This window comes from Ooceraea biroi, chromosome 7 (assembly GCF_003672135.1).
Source record: "Ooceraea biroi isolate clonal line C1 chromosome 7, Obir_v5.4, whole genome shotgun sequence".
Taxonomy (NCBI): Eukaryota; Metazoa; Arthropoda; class Insecta; order Hymenoptera; family Formicidae; genus Ooceraea; species Ooceraea biroi.
The window spans coordinates 16,435,173-16,459,501 of record NC_039512.1 but is presented as its reverse complement, the minus strand read 5'-3'; the positions used below and the strand labels follow the sequence as shown (position 1 = coordinate 16,459,501).

Below are 24,329 nucleotides of genomic sequence, written 5' to 3'. Positions count from 1 at the left end.
AAATGTGAAATACACCTTTATATCTAGATTCTCCATCTATAGAATGATAGGTGATGATAGGTCAATGACATCAAATTTCAAAACAATAGCATATTAGAGAAGGAACCAGAGTCATTTATTAATATTTAGATATATCATAGCAGTATAATTTCTTAAATCTTAAGAGATTCCAAGAATAACCCGTATAGTTTATCCATATCAAATATTATATATATGTATATGTGTATATATAAAATATAAAGAGGACATACATTTGTAATATTCTACATTTCTGCCTTATACTTTTGTTATTAAATATAGATCTTTGCATGTATAAAACTATTAACATTGTAAGTCAATTGCATCCAATGATTTACCTTTGCATGATTATTTTATTAATATCATTTTTATTGATAATCAATCATCATGATTATCAATTAAATAAAATTAATATAATTTATAACATATAAATGCTATATAATTATAATGTTATAGAGCAGTTAATAATTATTTTATATGATCAATCAATCAATAATTAACACCTCTGTAAAATGTATAAGTTTTTACAGACTGATAATTATAATATTTATGGTAGGATTGTAATATTAATTTATTTGATATTACATGTCATCAGGTTTTGCTTTCGTTTTGATTTTTGTATTATGTGATTAATAGTACAGATTATTAATAATATTTTGGCATCATAAGTAAATCATTAGATAGAAGAAACATTTTTTATATAACTTTCAAGTATGTCGCAGATTTTACAATTTTATAAAATATATGATTCAACAATATTGCTATTAACGATAAGATAATTCATATTAAAGTCAAATATAGTTTGGCAATAACAATACGTAGATTTGTAATATATATATAATGCTACAGTATTCTTTAAAAAATTCCATTTTGATATGTAGCAAAATGTATCAACTTTTTTGAGTCTTCCATAAAGTTTACAAAATATGCAGATCCCTTTATTTAAAATATATTCTATATGATGCGTGTAACAATTGTAGAAGAAACAATTAAAATTCTTACTTTTACTGTACATTGTCAAAAATAATATCTTTTTTCATCAAATCTTCAAGTTTACAACACGACTAGCGAAGAATCACGATATTATTAAATTGGTGCAAACAGTTTACTGCGCGTTTTCTCATCAAGTTCTCCTTTAAACCTAGGATGCATAAGAGTCTTTGAGATTCACTATATGTATTTCAGAATACTATATTTTAATCAAATTAAACAGCAGTTGTAATTACTCACTTATTTACTTTATTTACTTACTTATTCACTTTTTCATTTCATATTTTTTAATCAATATGTTTGGGAGATTCAGCTTATGTAAAAGAAGCAAACTTTTATCTAGGGTTAGATAAAGTTTATGCATCCTAGGAGTAAGTGACAAACTCAGTCGAATTAAAAAGAAGAAAAAAAAAAGACAGAAAAGTACTAAACGTCCAACTAAAGACAGCGTCAAGCAACACTTTTATTTAGTAAAGTAATTAAATAAAAATTACTTGCAGAAACTGTGTAATATATTTCGTTTTCATTCCTATCTAAAAAAGGATAACGTCTTTTGCACCAATTGTTTTTCAAAAAACCTATTCTATGCATTGGATAACTATTGGGTTGACCGGAAAACTCCTGCCGACTGCCTTGGCAAAACTTTTAATTAATTCTTAAATCGAACTTTCGCGTTTGAATTTTGCAAAGAAGGTCAACATGAACTCTCCAGTCAATCTAATACCAAATTGTTGAGTTCTCCTGGCATATATCAGACGGCAGCAGGACTAATACGCGGACCCGCATTAGCGGGCGAGACGGGACTGCCATGGACCTCCAAATCGAAGTCGGAAGTTGTCAGAGAATTTCTCATAACTCTGTTCCATCTGTCGGCACTTTCATTCGCAACTACGTACGTTTGCGTGACTCTCGGTTCTACACCGTTAATCTCGGGTCTCTCGCAAGCTCGCAGCGCCTCCTGATGTATAACAATTTCATTAGTGATGTATGCCTCGCGGCGTATCGTGTCACGTAATTTCGGGCTCATATCGGGAATACACCACCGTACGAGAATCATCACAAGCGCCACAATGTTCTACAGGATGCATAAAAATTACAATGATATAATTATAACGCCTAATAATATACAGGGTGTTTCCTCTAACTGTAGCACTTAGAATATCTCTGCTTCCTTTGATGATATGAAAAAAGTCAAAGGACGAAAATTGTTCGATTCAAAGAGACTAGTACTCTGGTAAGAAAATTATTTTTTTTAATGTGACCTTTCACAAGATATCAAGGTTATGAACATTTTTTTTAATGAGATGGTATATTTTCCTTAACGAAATGATGTAGCTTGTAAAAAAACAAATTCAACCATACAGAATATGTTGACCTTCAAATGACTTTGAACCACAAAAATCACGTTTAGGAAAAGAAACTCTATTTATTGTATGTATAACTACAAAGATATACCTTTTTTACAGATGTTCGAAATGATCACCGTTTACTTCCATACACTTTCGAATTCGATGAATAAACGATTGTTTTACGTTTTTGAGAGATTCCGGAGTAATTGCGGTGCACGCACGCTGAATTCTTTCTCGCATATCTTCAGGTGTGTCGGAATATCGCGATAGACTTCGTTTGCACGGAACATACTCAACGAATCATTTCCTGATCGCTGGATTGGACGTGGTGGAAGAATTTCTTGGCCGGCTCGATCACCAGATCTTACGCCTCTTGATTTGTTTCTTTGGGGACACCTAAAAAATGAAGTTTATCGCGATATTCCGACAACACCTGAAGATATGCGAGAAGGAATTCAGCGTGCGTGCACCGCAATTACTCCGGAATCTCTTAAAAACGTAAAACAATCGGTTATTCATCGAATTCGAAAGTGTATGGAAGTAAACGGTGATCATTTCGAACATCTGTAAAAAAGGTATATCTTTGTAGTTATACATACAATAAATAGAGTTTCTTTTCCTAAACGTGATTTTTGTGGTTCAAAGTCATTTGAAGGTCAACATATTCTGTATGGTTGAATTTGTTTTTTTACAAGCTACATCATTTCGTTAAGGAAAATATACCATCTGTTTTAAAAAAATGTTCATGACCTTGATATCTTGTGAAAGGTCACATTAAAAAAAATAATTTTCTTACCAGAGTACTAGTCTCTTTGAATCGAACAATTTTCGTCCTTTGACTTTTTTCATATCATCAAAGGAAGCAGAGATATTCTAAGTGCTACAGTTAGAGGAAACACCCTGTATAAAGGGAACGGTGGGCAGAGGGAAAGACACTTACCTCAAAAACAACGATAAAAGCTAATTTAGCCGCTAGTATATGCCAGAACATGGTGGTGTATTCATACTTGTGCGGCGAATCTGGCGGCTCCCTGTAATCTGGGTAACGGCAAACCTCGACAGGGCTTTGACCCAGCGACGTCATCGGTTGAGTACCATTTTTCAGATCGCTCGTATTGAATCGTGCTAGAGAATGCTCCAGGAAACCTTCCAGTGAATAATTATCGGAGAGTGTTATACGGTAAACTAATCGTGGTATGAAGTTCGAGGTGAAAGCTATGATGAATGCCTGAAACACAGAATGCGTTATTCAACAAAATGTACTTTGAACGTAACAATTGAATGATAGAATTATATGTGACACGATTCTGACGAGCTCTTTCGACGAGTCGGATTTATCGATAAGCCCAAAGTGAACGTTGGATTAAAATAGACTTTAAGTTCTGCCACCGACAGAACTTGTAAATGTGAAAGCTAAACTTACATTAGTGATAACAGATAATTTAGAAATGGAATCGAGAATGCGATACCATATGCCTATATCCCTGACCCGTTGTCCAACTGGCCGTCTATACATGGTCAATAATTTCTTTGCATCCAGTCTCATCTCGAAAACATTGTTTAGTAATGCAAAGAATGGCGCCAATGGGAAAGCAGCGACAAAGATTGTAACGAATCCATATTGTAGCACTGTAAGAGTATAAATACATATTTTATATGAAACTTTCAGAGCTCCTACGTAACATTATGCATTTGTAGAATGTTTATTATTTCTTTTTAATTATAATTATTTGTTGATTTACAAGGACCATGGAATTAAACTGTCTCGTTATTAGTACAAAATGTATGCAATATATTACTTACCCATCTCCAGGTATTCGGGAAACAGACTTCTAGGTCCCCACTGAACTAGTTTGTAATCTCGAATCCATTGCAGGTGTTTCCTAGATGAGTATCTCTTATCGTTGTCCACCAGTTTTTTCATACCTACATGAACCTTTAAAGTGTTCATCCATTTGTAAAACAACGGAAACAGCATTTCCAGTATGGTGTTCATGGCTTGTTTCCCAATCATGATAATGCTCAATTGAATACACAGCTCCAAGAGGCAACCGCCCGGTCCGCATTCCTCTTGTCGAAAGCCGAAAAAGCGATTGTACTCTCCCGGATAACCAACAAACTTCCCCTTGAAAAATGCTATGTAAAATATGGAAGCATAGTAGTTCACGAATTCCAACAGGTAAATTTTCAAAGTTAAGCTGTCGTCGAACTCGGTCTGGGTGCGAAGTAATTCGATCTGAAAGCGATCAAGTTTTCATGTATTAGAGGACTTATAAAATATTGAAAACTTTTGTTTTTTTTCATTTTTCATTAATGATTAATTATAATTAATTATTGAAATTAATTATAAATTTGAACGATGTGAAACAAATAATTTAATTTCTTCAATAGATATCCATAAAAAATCACCTCTGTTAGATATTCCGCCAGCCAAACGTATAGCCAGTTAAACAAAATGATACAACAGAGATTAATGCTTGCAGCGGTCGCAGTAGTGAACAATATGGCGTAACTAGTTACCATAGGATGTCCGTAAACACTTAATGCAGTTAAAACAGACATCCTGTACAGAACTACTCCAAGTACAGCGGCCATAGCTACAACTATCTGTGAAATTATAATGCACACAGTTACAATTTGTTTTGCCCTAACGGAAGCGAGACATTGCAAAATTTAGATACAACAGCTTAAACATCTTTAAATGGACGGTGCATTCTTAAAATTAACAAAAATTTAAATGATGGTTATCGTTATATTAGCAAAAGATAATTTGGGACGTACCAAAAGTAGGACAACTGAGAAACTAAGAATCGTGGCAGGCACTCTCATCTTCCAATATGGCACTTTTGGCTCTTCTGTATTTGTGATGATATTGATAGACTTTTTTTTAATATGGGCAAGCCGTGCTAAGTACTGTGGCCTAGGATATTCTTCTTGAGTATCCAAATGAGTCAAATCCCACCGATGAGTTATTTCAGCAGAATATTTCTTCCATAGTTCGAGGAACAGTGTGGCTGAAAATGATGATATTGCATTATAGCGATAAAGCATAGTCAAGAATATAAAAATATATATATTTACTGATTAAGGCATATGATAATGTGAAATTTGGCATACCCCATAACGACATAAAGATAGAGAAAAACACCGTCGACGGATTGTCGAACAGGTACGTAATTCTTGCGTGTAAACACGTTTCCTTGAGGTCCCAATAGCCGCAGAAATAATCACACAACGGGCACATCTCTATGGTACCGTTGCCGTTACAAATATCTTCGCTCGGTTCATTGTAATACAAAGTAGCGCAGCTGTATATGAAACATAGAAGGCCGACGATGCTGGCTGGGATCAGCATGTGAGTATAGAATCCCAACCAGGCGAAGTAAAGTCCGATTTTTATGCCAAAATACTCTTTGATGTAATCTAAGGGCTGATAATGAAGGCATTTTCTCAAACTGGCCCATTCAGTGTACAGGAGGTAACGCATTGAGTCTGCAGTGTGTAAATTTCCCTAGAATATAAATAAAAAATATATTTGGAGCATCGATTCTATTTCTTATGTCACGCGAAATACTTTTATAATATTTAGTTTACGAAAAGGCGGAAAGGATAATTTTTTAAAACAAATATACAACTTACGTCGTGAAGCGGGTACGCCGCGACATACGCGCGATCGGATATCAATCGTTCAATACCAAATGCAAAATCGTCTTCCTTAGTTTCTGTGAACCTAGCTCTATCCAATATAAACTGCACAATACGGGATCGCGTTGCCGACGTGAAAAAATTTGGCATATCCAAATCAAACAAGTATTCCTTGTCTCTACTGTACACTGCTGTGAAGTTTTGCTTCATTGTCGGAAAAATGGTCTTGTCAACGTAGTACTTGCCCATAATACGTCGTATAAACGTATTGACCTCTTTAATGATAATATTACTGCTTGACGCAGGCATCTGACAGCCAAGCAGCTCTTTCATTGGCAGTCTAAGTTTTAATATCTCAGCGTAACGTCGTAAAACTTCTCTGGGCGCATGAATCTTTATGAAATGTAAGCCGTTCGGTTCTACTTGCTCGTATTCCAACTCCAATCCCTCCTTCTCCAAATTTTTCTCAAACACCTGAGAGTAAAATACAAATTTTGTGAGTAATCAGGCTTGACGTACGTGTTATTGATGTAATAATTTTTTGAAGATTTACCTTTCTGTGCTCGACGTTGTGGTAGGTTTGTGCTTCCCCATTGTATTCATCCCACACAAGTACAAAATCGACTGAACGAATTTCATCGACAAAATATAAACTATATTTTGTACCAGAGTGAGAAAGCTGAAATGCACGAAGCCATTGCTTTAAATGGGAGTTCTGAGTATTTTCTTATGTATAAATTATAGAATATTAGAAGATTGTGTGTGATTCTTACCAATCTTGAGTCATGTGCACTATTTCTTCTGTCTATACAGTTATCATCAGTGTCTATAACGGTTTCATTCGTGTCATTTAGAGTGGACGACTCTTCGTCTATGTACGTTGGAAGATTGTCCAGGGAGATGGCACTATGCATACTGTTCATGCTTATAGCGTCCTCGTATAAAGTATTACGAACACTTTGATAGAGCGTTTGTTCTGAGCCTTGATTTAAACTGTTTCGTGGCGATTGATATTTACTTGGGTCAGGAATACTGCTTTTCCGTCGTTGCGTGCATGTAAGAGAAATCTCTTCGTCATCCTCTTCCATTGTTCAACTCAATTTTATTGAGTTTCATCAAGTCTTTCTTCGTTTGAAGCAAGCAATGTGTACATCATGCAAACCCAAGAGAATCACAAGTTCAAAATAAAGTTCAAAAGCATCGCAACAGAACGGCATGGAAGATCGTCATTTATTATTTTTATTGTTATTGATCCCTTATATAATAAAAAAAACGCACTTCGGACTGCAATTGAAAATGCAGCAAGTAGAAATTTGTGATCGACCAACGTTTTCCACGCTAAATAATTTTGTACTAGGAGTGATCGATTGATTGAGAAATAATTTTGTAGCATGCTCATCCGCTACCCAAAAACTAACCAAAAACTAACCAAAACGCAACATGCTTCCCAGATTATAGCCATGTCGGACAAATGTACAATCGCACAGGTCCACGAAAATTGGTAGCTTAATATCGAAAATTGTATTTCTGTTTCTTCCCCGACAATAACCGCAGCATGATTCTGATAAGAATTCTTACCTAATATGACTCTCGATCCACCTGAGCGGCTTGACACGTCTATCCTTGAAAGGTACTCCTTGAGGGGTAAGGATCAAGCTGCTTTTGCCAAAAAGAACGCGACTTTCATTGTTGTACAGAAATATGCAAGACAAATTTATCAGTTGTATATATTTCTGCTATATGACTCACACACATACTGAACATTTTATTTGCCGTGTCACATTCTGGATGGCCGTACGTCACAACACGTCACGCGTGATTATTATTCTTTTTAGAAATCAGCCAGGATAAGGAACGATGATACATGTGTTTTTTTAGCTCAACTTCCAGCACACAAAAAACGTTTCACAACAGTTCTTAATTTTGATTTCTTATCTTTCTCCCTCCAACACTTGATCACATTCCGATTTCGATTTCGACTTCGATTCCAATCAATCCGTTGCATGCGATATTCGTCGATTCGCGAGATAACAATGAGGCTTAACTTTTAAATTTATTTATTTTATTCCTCTATATTTATATATTTTATTTTTCTCGCATAATAAGAAAAATGATATAAAATGTATACAAATCTTTATTTCACATGTACATATTTCTATACAGTATATATATTATTATATATATATAATGTTTATATAATTAGATTTTATTCATTAGCAAGTTTTCTCCCCAATTTATCTTTTTAAGAAACTTCAGATTACTAATTTTACTTAACGATTCTTACAGTTACTTAATAATAAAAGATTCAACAGAGATAAAATTAAGATTCATTAAAAAATATATTCATTATATTTGATATGGAAATAAATTTTTAAAAAACAGGACTTATTTACGAATAAACTTTCTAACATATAATTTACGTAAAAGTGTGTGCGTTTCATCTTTAATGAATATATTATCCTTTATTTATATGTACACATTATAGAGGGAATAATATATCCTTCGGATTATTTAATATAAATATATTAATCAACATATTTTACTTATATCAAAATCTAGTCTAGTAAGAGTGTGACCAACGTAACTCTTTTAAATTAATTTTTTACAAATAAGCCTTTCTATCTACTCGATCAAAAATTTTGGATTTAACGATTTTCAAACGGAAGTTTTCCCGGTCACGCTCTTATTAGACAGACTGTAGTAGTCAAAGAAAGATCGATTTAATCAGTTTTTATTTTATCGCTACTATTTATATATTAAATATTGTGAGAAAGCTTCTTCAATAAAGTGAGTTATCTGTAATCATACTTCTTGCATAACTAGTGCGTTCAACTCTTCCTCTCCTGGGCACAATACTGCATCGACATTATAAAACGCAGCGTGTAGCGTTATCAGAAACCAAGAAACTCCTGAAAAAGAAAGTTGCACGCACATGTGCATGCTCAGATTATTTTCTGCCTTGTATTTAGAAAATCATGTGTTCTTCCACTTACCAAGCACCCAAAAAACAGCTGCGTGCGCACCAACCAAGTAAAACACGGGCAGAGAACAAATACCTACTAAAGAGTATACTTGTGCTAAAGTCAATTTATGATTTAATATCATCAATTCTTGCTTGGAATGCCGCTGAGAAAGCTTATAGCATATTCCGAGAGATCCAACCACCGTCAGCAGCAATAATGGTGAAGTAATTCTGCGAAAGATATATTTTATCCTGTAATTTTGTACTTTTTGTTTATAATTATTTAAATTTAAGTCCTAAAATGTAAGATCTAAAAATTCAAATATCATATCTTGAAGTTGAATTAAATAATCTTAGAGATAGCTTATTAAAGATCAGATTATTACGTGTTAAAATGTTCCTTACAAGCAGTATATAACTAGTCCTATAAATACAAATAGATAATTGCTCTGGAAGTACTCGATGTTCTTCACAATTCGTTTACTTAATCTACTTATATTCGGCGGTGGTCTAATGTTGTTTGTGTTGAGAAATAACGACCATGGCCGAATATTAGCTTTTCTGTGTTCAATCCAATCATGAGCCTGAGGATACCCTATTTGTCCAAGCGGTAATTGAGGTAACTGAAGAAATTCAAACCTGCAGAACAATGTAAGCACAAAAATCGATTGTATATAATCAACCTTCCTATATTCAATGTTTTCGTAATCGTTTATTTATCGATATAACTAATAACGAAGACTGCTCTTGCAGAGTAAGCTTAAAATGCCTAAATTATTTGTTTTAAATAATAAATAATAATATTGGAGTAATAAACATAATCGATAATGATTTATTTTTGTAGCGATATGCTACGTCAACGGATGTTTCATGAGGTTTGCTTATAGGTTAACTATAATAAATATAATCATACACGACATCTCAATAAAAATTATGTGCATAAACGTTACCCGTTTGTAGCTTTATATTTCTCCGATGAGACTTGCATGTCTCCCATCGGAATTTCTACACTCGCCATGGTTTTTTTCTGGCAAAAACGCAGTTAGCTCTCACTCACAAATTATTTTCATTGCACGGAAGAAATTTAAAGGTCGACAGACGTAACCAAGAAGTGACAAGCGATCTCCGAATTGATCTTGAGGACCTCATGCGGTGAGCGCGCAAAGCTATAGTATGTGTATAGCCTTCGGCTATAGATCTTATATACCTGGATAGGCCTTTCCCTGTAGAGAGAAAGAGTGAGAACATATCCATTCATCGTCCATCCTTCACTTTACAGTATACGAAACGCATGCGCGAAATGATGTATTAAAAATGGCCAACAGTTCGATTTCACGTATGTGTCATGAATGTAACCTATAAAGTGATTTATTCATTTATCGATAAAATGACGATAAGATGTAAAGTATGCGGCAGATATTGGTTAAAAATGTGATAAAAGTAATTGAAAATATTCAGACGCATATAAAGGATATGTATCTGCTTTGTGCTACAGTCGGATTTAGAATAAGTAAAGTAAAACATTCAGTTAATAAAGTTGTTTTCACTGAAATTATTACAGGTTACTCTCAGGGCCAAGATTTTTATTGTAATCACAGAAATCAGCTCATAAATCTTATTGTTTCTACTTACATAGACATAAAATTTCATCATATAGCACGTGAAAATAATGAAAAGCCAAATAAAATATGTAAAAAATTAACTAAATTAATTTTATTTTCTCATGACTGATTCCTTGTAAAATCATCCCACAAAGTTTGATGTAAAAGTACTACTATAAGTTTATAGATACTATAAGTTAGAAATAGTATTTATATTATATTAATATTGTTTATATTATACTACTAAATAACATGCTAATGATATTTGCTATTATTTCTTTTCTCAATCATACATTAATTTTTATATCTTCTCTTGTTTCCTTTTCCCGGAAAAATAATTCCTTCCTTCTTACATCCCTATAAAATATCTCCAGGTATTTCACTTTCAATTTCCTTAATTCTGAAGTTTTATAATTATCTGTTTGTTTAATAGCCGTAAAAGCCCTTGCCGCTTAATTTTTTATTATACTTGTTTATTTATATTCTTTAATATATCATTTGATTATATTTCTAATGCTTCATCAGATATTACGTCCCTGCGCCTCCGCGCTTGCGCAGTCTTTCCTTTTCCAATAGAAGGACAGAAAATATATTGCTCTCTCGCTCTGGCATCTCGGTCCCCGATTTTCATCAACAAGGCCTATCCAGGTATTATAAGATCTATGCCTTCGGCAGCCAGCGCGACGCGTTCGCGATGCGCGATACGCGACGTGCGATATCCAATGAGCGTACAGCTTTTCCATAAACACTGTACGCTCATTGGATATCGCACGTCGCATATCGCGCATCGCGTGTCGCGTCGCGCTGGTGTGCCGGAGGTCTATGTATGTATGTGTCAGATGTGTCTATATGCGATATAATGGCAGTTAAATCACATATCTATTTTCTCTTCAAAAGAAATAAAGATAAACACATGTTTTAATTGTTAGTTAGTTTACTAAGAGTTCGAACAATCGGCCTTTGTATTCACGATTCTAGAAATCGATCCGAGAGATCTCGATCCGAGAATTGTGTAGCCAATCAACATATTTATTACTATTATTTTATATATATAATAAAAAGAATTGGTTAAATTTATGCTGAATATTGCAGAAAATTATTCAATTCTTTTGTACAATATTTAAAAAAAAGATAAAAAACAAATCAGCGATATGTGTGCTTGTACATACACAAAACAATTATTTTATTAACAAAAGTTATACGTTAATCTTTTCATATTTTCAATTTTACATAAATATAGAAAAAGTTGATTAAATTTTCTGCATTATGTTCATTTTCCCTGGCGTGTTTTACATCTTTTGCATCTTTGTTTTAAAAAGAAGAAAGAATAAAAGTGATAGAATTTAAAAAAAAAACAGACTTACATAGGGGCGCTGTTGCGACTTAGGTTGCCTTCAGCATTCTCGACACACACACGTGTTAGCAAACCGCAGGTTGCAGCTGCTCGATAAAATTCCTTCGCCGTCTTTCAAACCTATCGACGAGGACACATTCTTTGTTTGAAACACGTAATGACCTTTCGTCTCCTCTTGAGAGAATCGTTACAGCATTTCAAATTCATGGTCCTTCGGTTCCATTTTTCCAATTGTTTGGCAAAATTATTTCTACTTCGGTATAGTATACGTAATTCTGATCTTCGTTTTACCTGAGAAGCAAGCGCAAAAAGATGAAATAGTCGACGGCAGATGTTCGACCATCTCGAACAGCTGCTATCAAGTATACCGTGCGGTATACTTATCATCAATGATGCTCTGTAATCGCTCTCTTTCAAGAATTTATCACTAAGAAATATAAAATATACAACATTTAATATACTCAAGATATTATTTATAGAATGTACATATTTTTTATTAAAGATGCAATCATATTGTTAATAATTATATTGTTTTTTTTATTAATGCTATAATTATTCATACCAAATTAAGCGATAAATATTCATGGCTATTAAACATTGATAATGAACCAGCATTTTTCTATAGTTAATCAGAATTTAATTTTATCGCATTCATTAAAGAAGATAATTCCAAGCAAATCTATCTTTTTTAACAAATAACTATATTGATATCTAAACATTCTCGTGTAAACGTGGCTCCCACGTGGCATAACAGACAATAAAAATCGTGTTATAATAAAAACAAAATATTGTCGAAAAAGTATCGTGTGTATTGGACTTACTATTATGTAGTAATACTTATCAATACAAGTATTTAATGTATTACAGCATATAATTAAAATAATGTAAATTTAAAAGATACATTTGAATAATTCGTTTCATTGATTAACGTGCTGTAGTCCAGTTAGCACTGCGAATGCTACAAAATACTTTCTATCCTTCTTCTTCTTTCAAATAAAAAAGAAGGATAAAAAGTATTTTGTTAATTTAAAGGTGCTAATTCATGAGACGCTGAAAAGCGGCGTCGAGCGTCGTCACGTGACATCACTTGACGCTAGCGTCAGAGAAAAGAAGTCGAATGATTTCAGCTTCAAGTGTCAAGGTAGCAGAAAAAACAGCGTCGACTGATTAAAACGAAAGTGAAGGAAATATGAAAAGGATAAAAAATTTTCATTATTAATTATCAAAAACGATATGTTAATTACGAAAATGATATTATGCACAATAATTCAGTTCTAATGAGTGTGTTAAGAAATATACCAGTAAATACTGTAACCCAACATTCACGTGCTAACGTGACGCTGAAAAGCGGCGTCGAGCGTCGTCACGCGACATCACTTGACGCTAGCGTCAGAGAAAAGAAGTCGAATGATTTCAGCTTCAAGTGTCAAGGTAGCAGAAAAAACAGCGTCGACTGATTAAAACGAAAGTGAAGGAAATATGAAAAGGATAAACAATTTTCATTATTAATTATCAAAAACGATATGTTAATTACGAAAATGATATTATACACAATAATTCAGTTCTAATGAGTGTGTTAAGAAATATACCAGTAAATACTGTAACCCAACATTCACGTGCTAACGTGACGCTGAAAAGCGGCGTCGAGCGTCGTCACGTGACATCACTTGACGCTAGCGTCAGAGAAAAGAAGTCGAATGATTTCAGCTTCAAGTGTCAAGGTAGCAGAAAAAACAGCGTCGACTGATTAAAACGAAAGTGAAGGAAATATGAAAAGGATAAACAATTTTCATTATTAATTATCAAAAACGATATGTTAATTACGAAAATGATATTATGCACAATAATTCAGTTCTAATGAGTGTGTTAAGAAATATACCAGTAAATACTGTAACCCAACATTCACGTGCTAACGTGACGCTGAAAAGCGGCGTCGAGCGTCGTCACGCGACATCACTTGACGCTAGCGTCAGAGAAAAGAAGTCGAATGATTTCAGCTTCAAGTGTCAAGGTAGCAGAAAAAACAGCGTCAACTGATTAAAACGAAAGTGAAGGAAATATGAAAAGGATAAACAATTTTCATTATTAATTATCAAAAACGATATGTTAATTACGAAAATGATATTATGCACAATAATTCAGTTCTAATGAGTGTGTTAAGAAATATACCAGTAAATACTGTAACCCAACATTCACGTGCTAACGTGACGCTGAAAAGCGGCGTCGAGCGTCGTCACGCGACATCACTTGACGCTAGCGTCAGAGAAAAGAAGTCGAATGATTTCAGCTTCAAGTGTCAAGGTAGCAGAAAAAACAGCGTCGACTGATTAAAACGAAAGTGAAGAAATATGAAAAGGATAAAAATTTCATTATTAATTATCAAAAACGATATGTTAATTACGAAAATGATATTATGCACAATAATTCAGTTCTAATGAGTGTGTTAAGAAATATACCAGTAAATACTGTAACCCAACATTCACGTGCTAACGTGACGCTGAAAAGCGGCGTCGAGCGTCGTCACGCGACATCACTTGACGCTAGCGTCAGAGAAAAGAAGTCGAATGATTTCAGCTTCAAGTGTCAAGGTAGCAGAAAAAACAGCGTCAACTGATTAAAACGAAAGTGAAGGAAATATGAAAAGGATAAACAATTTTCATTATTAATTATCAAAAACGATATGTTAATTACGAAAATGATATTATGCACAATAATTCAGTTCTAATGAGTGTGTTAAGAAATATACCAGTAAATACTGTAACCCAACATTCACGTGCTAACGTGACGCTGAAAAGCGGCGTCGAGCGTCGTCACGCGACATCACTTGACGCTAGCGTCAGAGAAAAGAAGTCGAATGATTTCAGCTTCAAGTGTCAAGGTAGCAGAAAAAACAGCGTCGACTGATTAAAACGAAAGTGAAGAAATATGAAAAGGATAAAAATTTCATTATTAATTATCAAAAACGATATGTTAATTACGAAAATGATATTATACACAATAATTCAGTTCTAATGAGTGTGTTAAGAAATATACCAGTAAATACTGTAACCCAACATTCACGTGCTAACGTGACGCTGAAAAGCGGCGTCGAGCGTCGTCACGCGACATCACTTGACGCTAGCGTCAGAGAAAAGAAGTCGAATGATTTCAGCTTCAAGTGTCAAGGTAGCAGAAAAAACAGCGTCGACTGATTAAAACGAAAGTGAAAGAAATATGAAAAGGATAAACAATTTTCATTATTAATTATCAAAAACGATATGTTAATTACGAAAATGATATTATACACAATAATTCAGTTCTAATGAGTGTGTTAAGAAATATACCAGTAAATACTGTAACTTAACATTCACGTGCTAACGTGACGCTGAAAAGCGGCGTCGAGCGTCGTCACGTGACATCACTTGACGCTAGCGTCAGAGAAAAGAAGTCGAATGATTTCAGCTTCAAGTGTCAAGGTAGCAGAAAAAACAGCGTCGACTGATTAAAACGAAAGTGAAAGAAATATGAAAAGGATAAACAATTTTCATTATTAATTATCAAAAACGATATGTTAATTACGAAAATGATATTATACACAATAATGCAGTTCTAATGAGTGTGTTAAGAAATATACCAGTAAATACTGTAACTTAACATTCACGTGCTAACGTGACGCTGAAAAGCGGCGTCGAGCGTCGTCACGTGACATCACTTGACGCTAGCGTCAGAGAAAAGAAGTCGAATGATTTCAGCTTCAAGTGTCAAGGTAGCAGAAAAAACAGCGTCGACTGATTAAAACGAAAGTGAAGGAAATATGAAAAGGATAAACAATTTTCATTATTAATTATCAAAAACGATATGTTAATTACGAAAATGATATTATACACAATAATTCAGTTCTAATGAGTGTGTTAAGAAATATACCAGTAAATACTGTAACCAACATTCACGTGCTAACGTGACGCTGAAAAGCGGCGTCGAGCGTCGTCACGCGACATCACTTGACGCTAGCGTCAGAGAAAAGAAGTCGAATGATTTCAGCTTCAAGTGTCAAGGTAGCAGAAAAAACAGCGTCAACTGATTAAAACGAAAGTGAAGGAAATATGAAAAGGATAAAAAATTTTCATTATTAATTATCAAAAACGATATGTTAATTACGAAAATGATATTATACACAATAATTCAGTTCTAATGAGTGTGTTAAGAAATATACCAGTAAATACTGTAACCTAACATTCACGTGCTAACGTGACGCTGAAAAGCGGCGTCGAGCGTCGACACTGGAACGTCGACGGTGAATTTATTGGCGCACTATTGGCGCGATTTGATCACGTGACCTGTTTTGACGCTAAAAATGAGCGTCGAGCGTCAGCATGAAAAAGCACCGTAAGTTGTCGAAGCAAGTTTAGGAACTGGTCTTTAAACGCGATCGAAATAACCTAGCTTTTGCGGAAACAAGAGCGGAGCAAGGAGAAAGATCATTCTGCGAGTCTGGAAGAAAACGTGGACTCACAAAAGCGAGCAGCCATGGTGCAGCGCGAGCAGATGGCAGCGCACTAGCGCCGCGCGCGAGCGTTGTGACGAGATTGCGACCAATAGACGCGCGCGTTACATGCCCCTGGGGGAACCGTTTCGCAAGCGGTGGGCGAATCGGGCGCACCGGTAGCGGCGGCGGCCATAACGAACGCGACGTAACGCGAGCGTGATCGTGTCGGACGCGATTGTGCCGTGCGCGAGGTGATTTCAGGGCTTGAATGAACGCGCCCGCGATCTCGTTCGTAGGGTACTCGACATCGCGGTGATCCCCGTGACCTTTGCGCGCAATCTGGGAGTCCTTCAGGGTGCGCTCGAACGCCGCGGATGTCGCGTCGCGTCGTTCTCGCGTCGCGCCGTACGACGATCTGCAACAACAACTCGTGCGACTACGTCCCGACGAAGGCGAATCCGCACAGCATGGAGGCCGCGCAGAAGTTGCACTTCGACGCGTGCGATATGCGGGACGAGGAACTGAACGTCAGCTGTCGCACCAACAGCTCCGGCTGCGACGTCGCCTGCGACATCCTGGACACGTCTGCGGAGGAGTTCGGTTCGCCCACGCCGCCGCTCCAGCCGCGTAAGCTCTCGTTCAATGCGGACTGCTGCGAAGCCGACGACAGTCAGCCGGTCAACAATAACGACATTCCTCTCTCTTACGTGACAGGTTATAATCTTCTCTTCGTCATTCCATGCCCAAGTGCTGCTTGGTCGGCTTTGCATTGGTCACCATGCTAGGTACAGCATGGTGCCTTGATTCTAGTGTCTATTTATCGGTTGTACGAGTTTAGCGCATGCTAACGGAAAATGCTAGCACGCTCCCTATTTGAATAGTTGATATCGTGACTTTTGTGCGCTATCCGCGTGTCTTTCAAGCGTATATTTTAACGCCGCGGATGTCACGTCGCGTCGTTCTCGCGTCACGCTTTACGACCACCTGCTTGGTACTTGATATGAATCAAAAGTCGCTAAATCTAGCGCCTAAGAATCTAGTGTGCAGTAAAACTCGAGGGATTACAGTTAGCATGAAAATATATATCAGCTTGATTTTCGATGTTTCAGTCACTATGTGAAAAGACAAATTAGTCTTGAACATTGCAAGTAGACTTTTTATTGTTATATTATGTATTCATAATTTATGTCGTCTATTTATTTATTGCACGCAACATTTTAAAGTTATTGTCAAATTTTATCAAAATTGTTTTTTTTTTAATTTATTATTTTATTCATCTGTTATTTCCTTATGTAACTCCTGTCACTAATGTCTTGAATTTTTATTTGAACTTGTGCATGCTGTGCGATTATTGATATCAATGTACCTAGACAATTGTTTCGCATCATGCATAAATATTTTCCATGAAATAAACTTTAAGCTAATCAGTAAAATTATGATCATAAGTTATGTGTAACACACACACATTGATTATGATTAGTTCTTAAACTATAGCATCAGTAATTGTAATATTTCAGTGTACTGATGGTAACAACACTAATCCTCAGTTTAACTCTTGGAGCTCTCTCTCTCCTTCTGCTTTTTTCTTGAATAGATGAGTAATAATTTAACATAAATCCTTTCTATTTTCTGTTTTAAAATGACCATGAAAAATATGAAAAAGACATAAATAAGTTTGAAATATTTAGAACATGCTTGAAATTCATGAGCAGCACTTTTATATACTCTATTTTTATGTATAAAAGAAAATTTTTATGATGATCACTACAAGAGGTTACTACAATTTAATAAACATTTGTTTGCAGATACTCCAGCTGTGAGAATTCCTAGTCGCGAAAATAGTGGTTCCCAAAAAATGTCAATGGCGTGTAGTCCGCCCTACAAGCGCGTTAGGGCTTTACGCTTATTTGATTCACCCGCTACACCAAAAACTTTAATAGAGAAGAGTGTGTTGCAAACTCCAGTTCCTTCTAGGTATACAAGACTTTTTCCCGTCGACAAGCCCCGAGTTTCTAAAATAAGCCCTAGTTACCAGAACAAGTCCGATGGCAAACCTGCAGCGAATGTTAATCCATTTACACCTACTGGCATGTTAATAACAGCGAGGAAAAGGTCCAGATCTAAACGTAGTCTTAACGGGTAAGCATTGCTGGATAAAATGATATTAATATTTAAAAAGGATCTAAAATATTTTAAAGCGAATACTTGAAAAAAATTTCAAAATAATTTTGAGACATTTTCTACTTCCTTATTCTGTATATTAAAATATATATTTATAACATTATTGCTTCTTTGGCTTGCTGATAAATAGCAGTAGTAGCAGTTCACCGGATCTACCAAAGGAGATACCAAAGTTTGACCTCGCCGATTCCGAAGATTCCGACAACGAGTTTGAGCAGGCGACAAAGCGCGTAGCGCTGCAGGATTCGAATATATCGCGTTACCACAAAGAGTTTCACGAGCTCGGCTTGATTGGGACTGGCGAATTCGGCTCGGTGTACAAGTGTATCAATCGATTGGACGGATGCACCTACGCTATCAAGAGAAGTATCAAGCCGGTGGCAGGTAGTATTAGTGAGAAAACGGCGCTGAACGAGGTGTACGCGCACGCGGTACTCGGGAAGCATCAACACGTGGTGCGCTACTATTCCGCATGGGCGGAGGATAATCACATGATTATTCAGAACGAGTACTGTAATGGCGGCAGTCTCGCAGATGCAATCGCCAATCTGCAAAAGGAGAAGAAACACTTCACCGAGGTGGAGCTGCGCCAGTTGCTGCAACACGTGGCTGAGGGGCTGAGATACGTACACAGCATGCAGTTGGTGCACATGGACATCAAGCCTGGCAACATCTTCATCTCCAAGGAAAAGCGATTACTCGCCATCAACTACGATTCTGCCGACGATGGCTTCGACGAGGAGGAAACCATCGAGGAAGAGGAAATCACGTACAAGATTGGCGACCTCGGCCATGTCACCTCCATCAGCAACCCGCAAGTAGAGGAGGGGGATTGCAGATATCTGCCCACGGAGATTTTGCACGAGGATTTTACTCACTTACCAAAGGCCGACATCTTCGCCTTGGGATTAACGGTTTACGAGGCGGGTGGTGGCGGGCCGTTACCGAAGAACGGACCCACGTGGCACGACATCAGACAAGGAAAGCTGGTAGAATTGCCGCACTACAGTCGCGATCTGAACGATTTACTAAAGGCAAGTCTTTATTTCCCGAAATTACAATTTCTTGCTTTCTTTTCTTTAAAGTTCATGTATATGTAATGTTTTGGAGCGGTTAGTTTCATTGCTTCTTAAAGTAATCGTTTTTTTTCTTTTTTTATTACTCGTAGTTGATGATCCATCCCATCCCAGAAATGAGACCATCGGCGGTGTCTCTGATACAACACAGAGTTCTGTGTCCGTTCGGAAATAAAACCAAAGCGCAGCTGCGAAGGGAATTGAACGCCGAAAAACTCAAGAACGAGATCCTGACGAAGCAGCTGGAAGACGCGGCGAAGTGCCTAAAGACCATTGCTCCGAATATCGTTCCCGGGGGTTATCAGTTACGACCGACACCTACCAGAACGTCCTTATCCCGCGTCATAGGCAAAAAGGTTAATCGTAGTAATAGCACTACAAATTTTTAAATCCTTTTACATTGCACTTTTGATAGAACAGCAAGTGGCGGAAGGTGAAACTCGGGGAAACGGTCGGTTTCTCGGAACACCGTGACAATGTGATATCGTATTAGCTTTTAGATATAATTTCTAATTTCATTAAAAATAAAAGACGGTCATGTATTATGCGCATAAAAATTACGTATAATTATAAATAAATATTCTTCCTATGATGAGGGTAAGGCGTTAACGACTGCTGTTCATTATATAGCTATATAAAATTACTTATTTTTAATATCTTTAGTATGCTATATATTTATATATATATGGTGATATATCTATTTTTGGATCGTTCAGAATAGAGTCGTTAAGTACAAGGAAACGAAATTTAATCCTAAAAAGTCTCTGAGGAAGTATTATCTCAAGTCGTAATATAAATGCCTGTGTAATAAGACAGTTTATAAAAGTAGGGTTGATTTCGCTATAAAACTGTTTCGGAATTATCGCGAGATAGATATGAAACTGCATTATAGCCACTCAACTTTTGAACAGTAAGAGAGCTTTTTGATACATTCTTCGATGCATTTCTGTTTCGTTTCAACGTTTATAGCATCTTCGTACTTCCCTTTTTTTAATTCTAATTTCCTTCTTACACACTGGACTCTAAAACTTTTCTTGTTCTGATGTGTAGTTTCAATTAATGCAATTTTATTCTATCTCAGTGTGCAGTGCATGCGGAGTGATAAGAAAAAATAATTGAGAAAATTGCATGAAAATAGCAAGATGAATTGAAACGAATTGTCGCGACATTAGTTATTTGCACGTTCAGAATTTACGAGACAACACATTCCTTTCCGACACATTTTCATGTTGATTGTATTTTGAGGTACACGATGATTATTAAGGACTCTCTTATAAGAAACAGAAAGTATTTAATGTTTTGAGAATTGTAAGTTTATTTATTGCTTCCCCAATATTTTTCTTTATACTCGATGAATAATGAAAGTTTCTTTTTTTTCGGAAAGGACAATGCACGACTGAACAGATACGTTCTTACTGCATTAATTGCAAGAATATCTTACACAATTCTTATTTTCTCAGTTTGCCGATTATAATGCTTCCTTTAATCTAATCAATATTATGTTTTTTTCACAATGGAAGCGTTTCTCAATTTTATTTATATGAAGATAACAAGCACGGTTTCATCGATCATACGTCTGTCTTTAGTATTAATTTTTTGCTTCAATCAAAATATTGCCAAAAAATAATGCAAGTGCCTTTAACCTTTAAAATATTTAAACTTAAGTCTAGTTCTAGCGCGAAAATTGACAAATATATTTTTCTACTGCAATGTAACATTTTATACAAAATACTGGTATTTAGCTTAATTAATTACCTCTTTCAGTATCTATCATCTGTAAAGCTAATAATTTTGCATAGCAAGATTATTAGTTGTGTAAATTTCGTGACATGAAGAGAAAAGAAAATCATTTCTGTATTAACAATTAATGATTTGTACTTCTCTATTTTAACAAACATTAATCAATTAAAATTGAATAACATTTAATAAACTATGTGCCATTATGCTAGTGCCAATAACAGAATTAAGACTTCCACATTATTTATATCAGCAATTCCGAATTATATGCATGGCCGCTTAAGCTATTTTTTTATTAGTTGAGACTCCAAAGTAATTTTATCAAATAATATTGTCTGCATCTATTGTCTAATTTTGGAAAGAACGCAATTCGATTCTGGAAAGCTTACTAGAATGACAAGTGGTTTATAAGATTATAGAAAGGCGACGTAATTTCGGCATGAAGCTTCCATCGAAAAATAAAGGAAGTCAAATTTAAACTTACTTTTATCACGAACTCACATATTTTATGATCTTATGATGTTTAATATACTCATTATTTTTTTGCATTTTTGTGGTCCTATAATTTTTATATATTATATACACACATTCACACATAAAATCTTCGACGCGTTTGTGTGCGTATAGTAATTTGCGTTTTTTTCTCCATTTTGTCTATCAGAAATTAATACTCTAATTATTACAAAACTTAAACGCGAAGAGTTAATGTAAGAATCTATGTTCTTTATATTAAATTGAAAACCTATCTAGGGAGATAAGTATCACAAATTGATTGATATTTGTTGGAAACAAGGGTGCATGATACATGCAATATGATGTGCAAATACTTACATACAAGTTATACTTCTAATCAGGAGTATCAGATTAATAGGTTCCACATTTCTTATCTCTTGCATCATTAACGTCACGTTGTTAATTCTTCCTCTTGTACTTATTCTCGTACGATCGACTATAAATTATAAATATCACATTAAATGTTCATATTATTTAAAGTGACACATTAAATAAATACTGATTTCATAGGAGATTTTGCGATTTTCCGAGAGCTTCTGTCGATCAATAGTTACTATATATAAATACTACTATATTTACGGTTTATTACTATTGATTTACCGTAAATATTTTATTCTAAATCCTATTTTATTTTCTTTTTTGGTAATTTGTAAGATGTGCTGAGATATTACCTCAACTTTGTGGTATTAAAACAAGCCGCTCTTATGACATGTTTATTTTTTTCGTCTTTTACGAGCGATGTAATCATTTAATTCGCTATAAAAGTGAGAACGCATGCTTCCTAAGAATTACAATTTGATCGCAGTGTTCTAAGGTAATATTGAAAATTTTGTTAAAGATGATGGTCATTGTACGCTGAGAACTGTAAGCCAATAGTTTTGAAATTTGTAATCATGAGTGTATGTGTATAAATACCTAATGACTTCATGTACTTCTGTTTTTGCATGTGTTTAGCAAGAGCAAATTCTTTATAAATTATCTTACAGTTCAAAAATAAGAGTCATGTAATGTATTTATAAACATTTATATTCTGCCTTTCGATAAATAACTAAATATTATATTAAAATTTTCCGATTAAATTATATTTGCAATCTTTAAAAACTTGTTAATTACATTTAAGTTTAAGTTTGCGTTTTGCTCGTAGAAGATTTGTGAAAAAAATATTGGTCATGTCATGAATTATAGAATTTTTTGATTTTTATTGATGAAATGTTATGCTGAATGCATTTGGATTTGTATTTCATATACCATACTTGCTGATTATAATTTGATTAGATCTGACTTCTTTTTATGTACTTTTATATGCTTTTTTTGTTATAATTTGTGATACAAATTATCTTTCTTCCCTTTTTTGATATGAACGTGCGAGAAAACTGGATCCATTGAATCTTGCCTTTGTATGTACAGCACGATTTATGATACATGTAAAAGCTACGATAATTGCATTTGAATGCAAGAAATGTGTACACCTGATTTTAAGATCCTACTTTAAATATGTATAGAAGTGTTACATTATAAAACATTTTGTAAGAAACCATGTGAATACTAAGCGAAGAGAGACACGAGCTTCCGAAATACACGTAACATAATAAAACTAAATAGATGTCCCAAACTATGGACAGATACTTTACAGTGTTTGAAGGAAGCGCATGTTGTTCCATTAAATTTATTATTTGTAGTATATTAATAACTATTGATTATTAATACTATTATAATAAATAATAATAAAAACCCACCGTTATATGTATATTATATGTACAAACTTCGTATTTAAAAATTTTCATCATATAATCACCAAATGAAAAATTATTTATCAAGAATGTAAGATTTATTTCAGATATCAATGATTGTCAGTGACAATGCATACAATTTGTACAAATATACAAATTAATATTTGTAGAAATCTTTATAAAAATCTATAACATTCTAACGATATTTATATTTAATTTTCATGAATATGTTCTGTAAATTGATTATGAATATCACAATTTCCATTTTTTTGGGGGTTGATTTTGCGCGTACTGATCTTAATATCAGTTTTTAATTAATAAGGAAAACATTAAAATAAAAGTCCAATAATTTAACTGTATATACAGGATATCCCAGCATTGGTACGAGAGGCAAGGTGATTATTCTACCCTCTCTGTTAAAAGCAAAGAAGATCACCGACACCTGCTTCTAACAAGACATTAAAACAGATCGAGATTGTGGAGATGCAATATAATATATCAACGATACGTCAACCAAAGTCACCACCACCAGTCTCAACTTCAACACTAGAAGAATCATTCTCAGAATTTTGGAGGCTTTTTTGTCGCTTCGGTGGTTTTTGGATTTGATTCGCTGGATTTGCCAATGGTGTACTGGAATTTCTCGATGTTCTTGGAAAAGTACATGTAAAAACAACGCTGATATAACAAAGATGTCTATTATAAGCT

The 24,329-nt window shown here is 34.8% G+C and overlaps 2 protein-coding genes across 13 annotated transcripts; one reads left to right on the top strand and one right to left on the bottom strand.

Moving 5' to 3' along the window:
- Positions 1–93: 93 nt before the first annotated feature.
- LOC105282822 (anoctamin-1) lies at positions 94–23,988 on the bottom strand. Of its 9 annotated transcripts, XM_026971278.1 has the most exons (15): positions 22,210–23,988; positions 11,930–12,210; positions 9,915–10,187; positions 9,370–9,603; positions 8,996–9,195; positions 8,811–8,911; positions 6,556–6,681; positions 5,997–6,476; positions 5,475–5,868; positions 5,139–5,371; positions 4,767–4,964; positions 4,161–4,593; positions 3,781–3,986; positions 3,298–3,585; positions 94–2,083 (listed from the first exon to the last, which is right to left on the bottom strand). In XM_026971278.1, exons 3-15 carry the CDS (start codon positions 9,980–9,982, stop codon positions 1,760–1,762), a joined length of 3,285 nt encoding a protein of 1,094 aa, XP_026827079.1. In that variant the 5' UTR covers positions 9,983–10,187; positions 11,930–12,210; positions 22,210–23,988; the 3' UTR covers positions 94–1,759. The 9 variants fall into 9 exon arrangements, with proteins under 9 accessions (XP_026827079.1, XP_026827077.1, XP_011343372.2 ...); XM_026971276.1 differs by lacking the exons at positions 8,811–8,911; positions 8,996–9,195; positions 9,370–9,603; ... (1 more) ...; positions 11,930–12,210; positions 22,210–23,988 and adding exons at positions 6,776–7,127; positions 7,581–7,661; positions 7,752–7,973; XM_011345070.3 differs by lacking the exons at positions 8,811–8,911; positions 8,996–9,195; positions 9,370–9,603; ... (1 more) ...; positions 11,930–12,210; positions 22,210–23,988 and adding exons at positions 6,776–7,127; positions 7,581–7,658; positions 7,752–7,973.
- Positions 16,544–24,329, top strand: LOC105282821 (wee1-like protein kinase). 4 transcript variants are annotated; one of them, XM_011345067.3, is made up of 5 exons: positions 16,545–17,011; positions 17,099–17,169; positions 18,190–18,523; positions 18,696–19,599; positions 19,734–21,600. In XM_011345067.3, exons 2-5 carry the CDS (start codon positions 17,124–17,126, stop codon positions 20,028–20,030), a joined length of 1,581 nt encoding a protein of 526 aa, XP_011343369.1. In that variant the 5' UTR covers positions 16,545–17,011; positions 17,099–17,123; the 3' UTR covers positions 20,031–21,600. The 4 variants fall into 4 exon arrangements, with proteins under 4 accessions (XP_011343365.1, XP_011343369.1, XP_011343366.1 ...); XM_011345062.3 differs by lacking the exon at positions 17,099–17,169 and adding an exon at positions 23,988–24,329 and having other exon boundaries at positions 16,546–17,098; positions 19,734–19,997; XM_011345063.3 differs by lacking the exon at positions 17,099–17,169 and having other exon boundaries at positions 16,544–17,098; positions 18,699–19,599.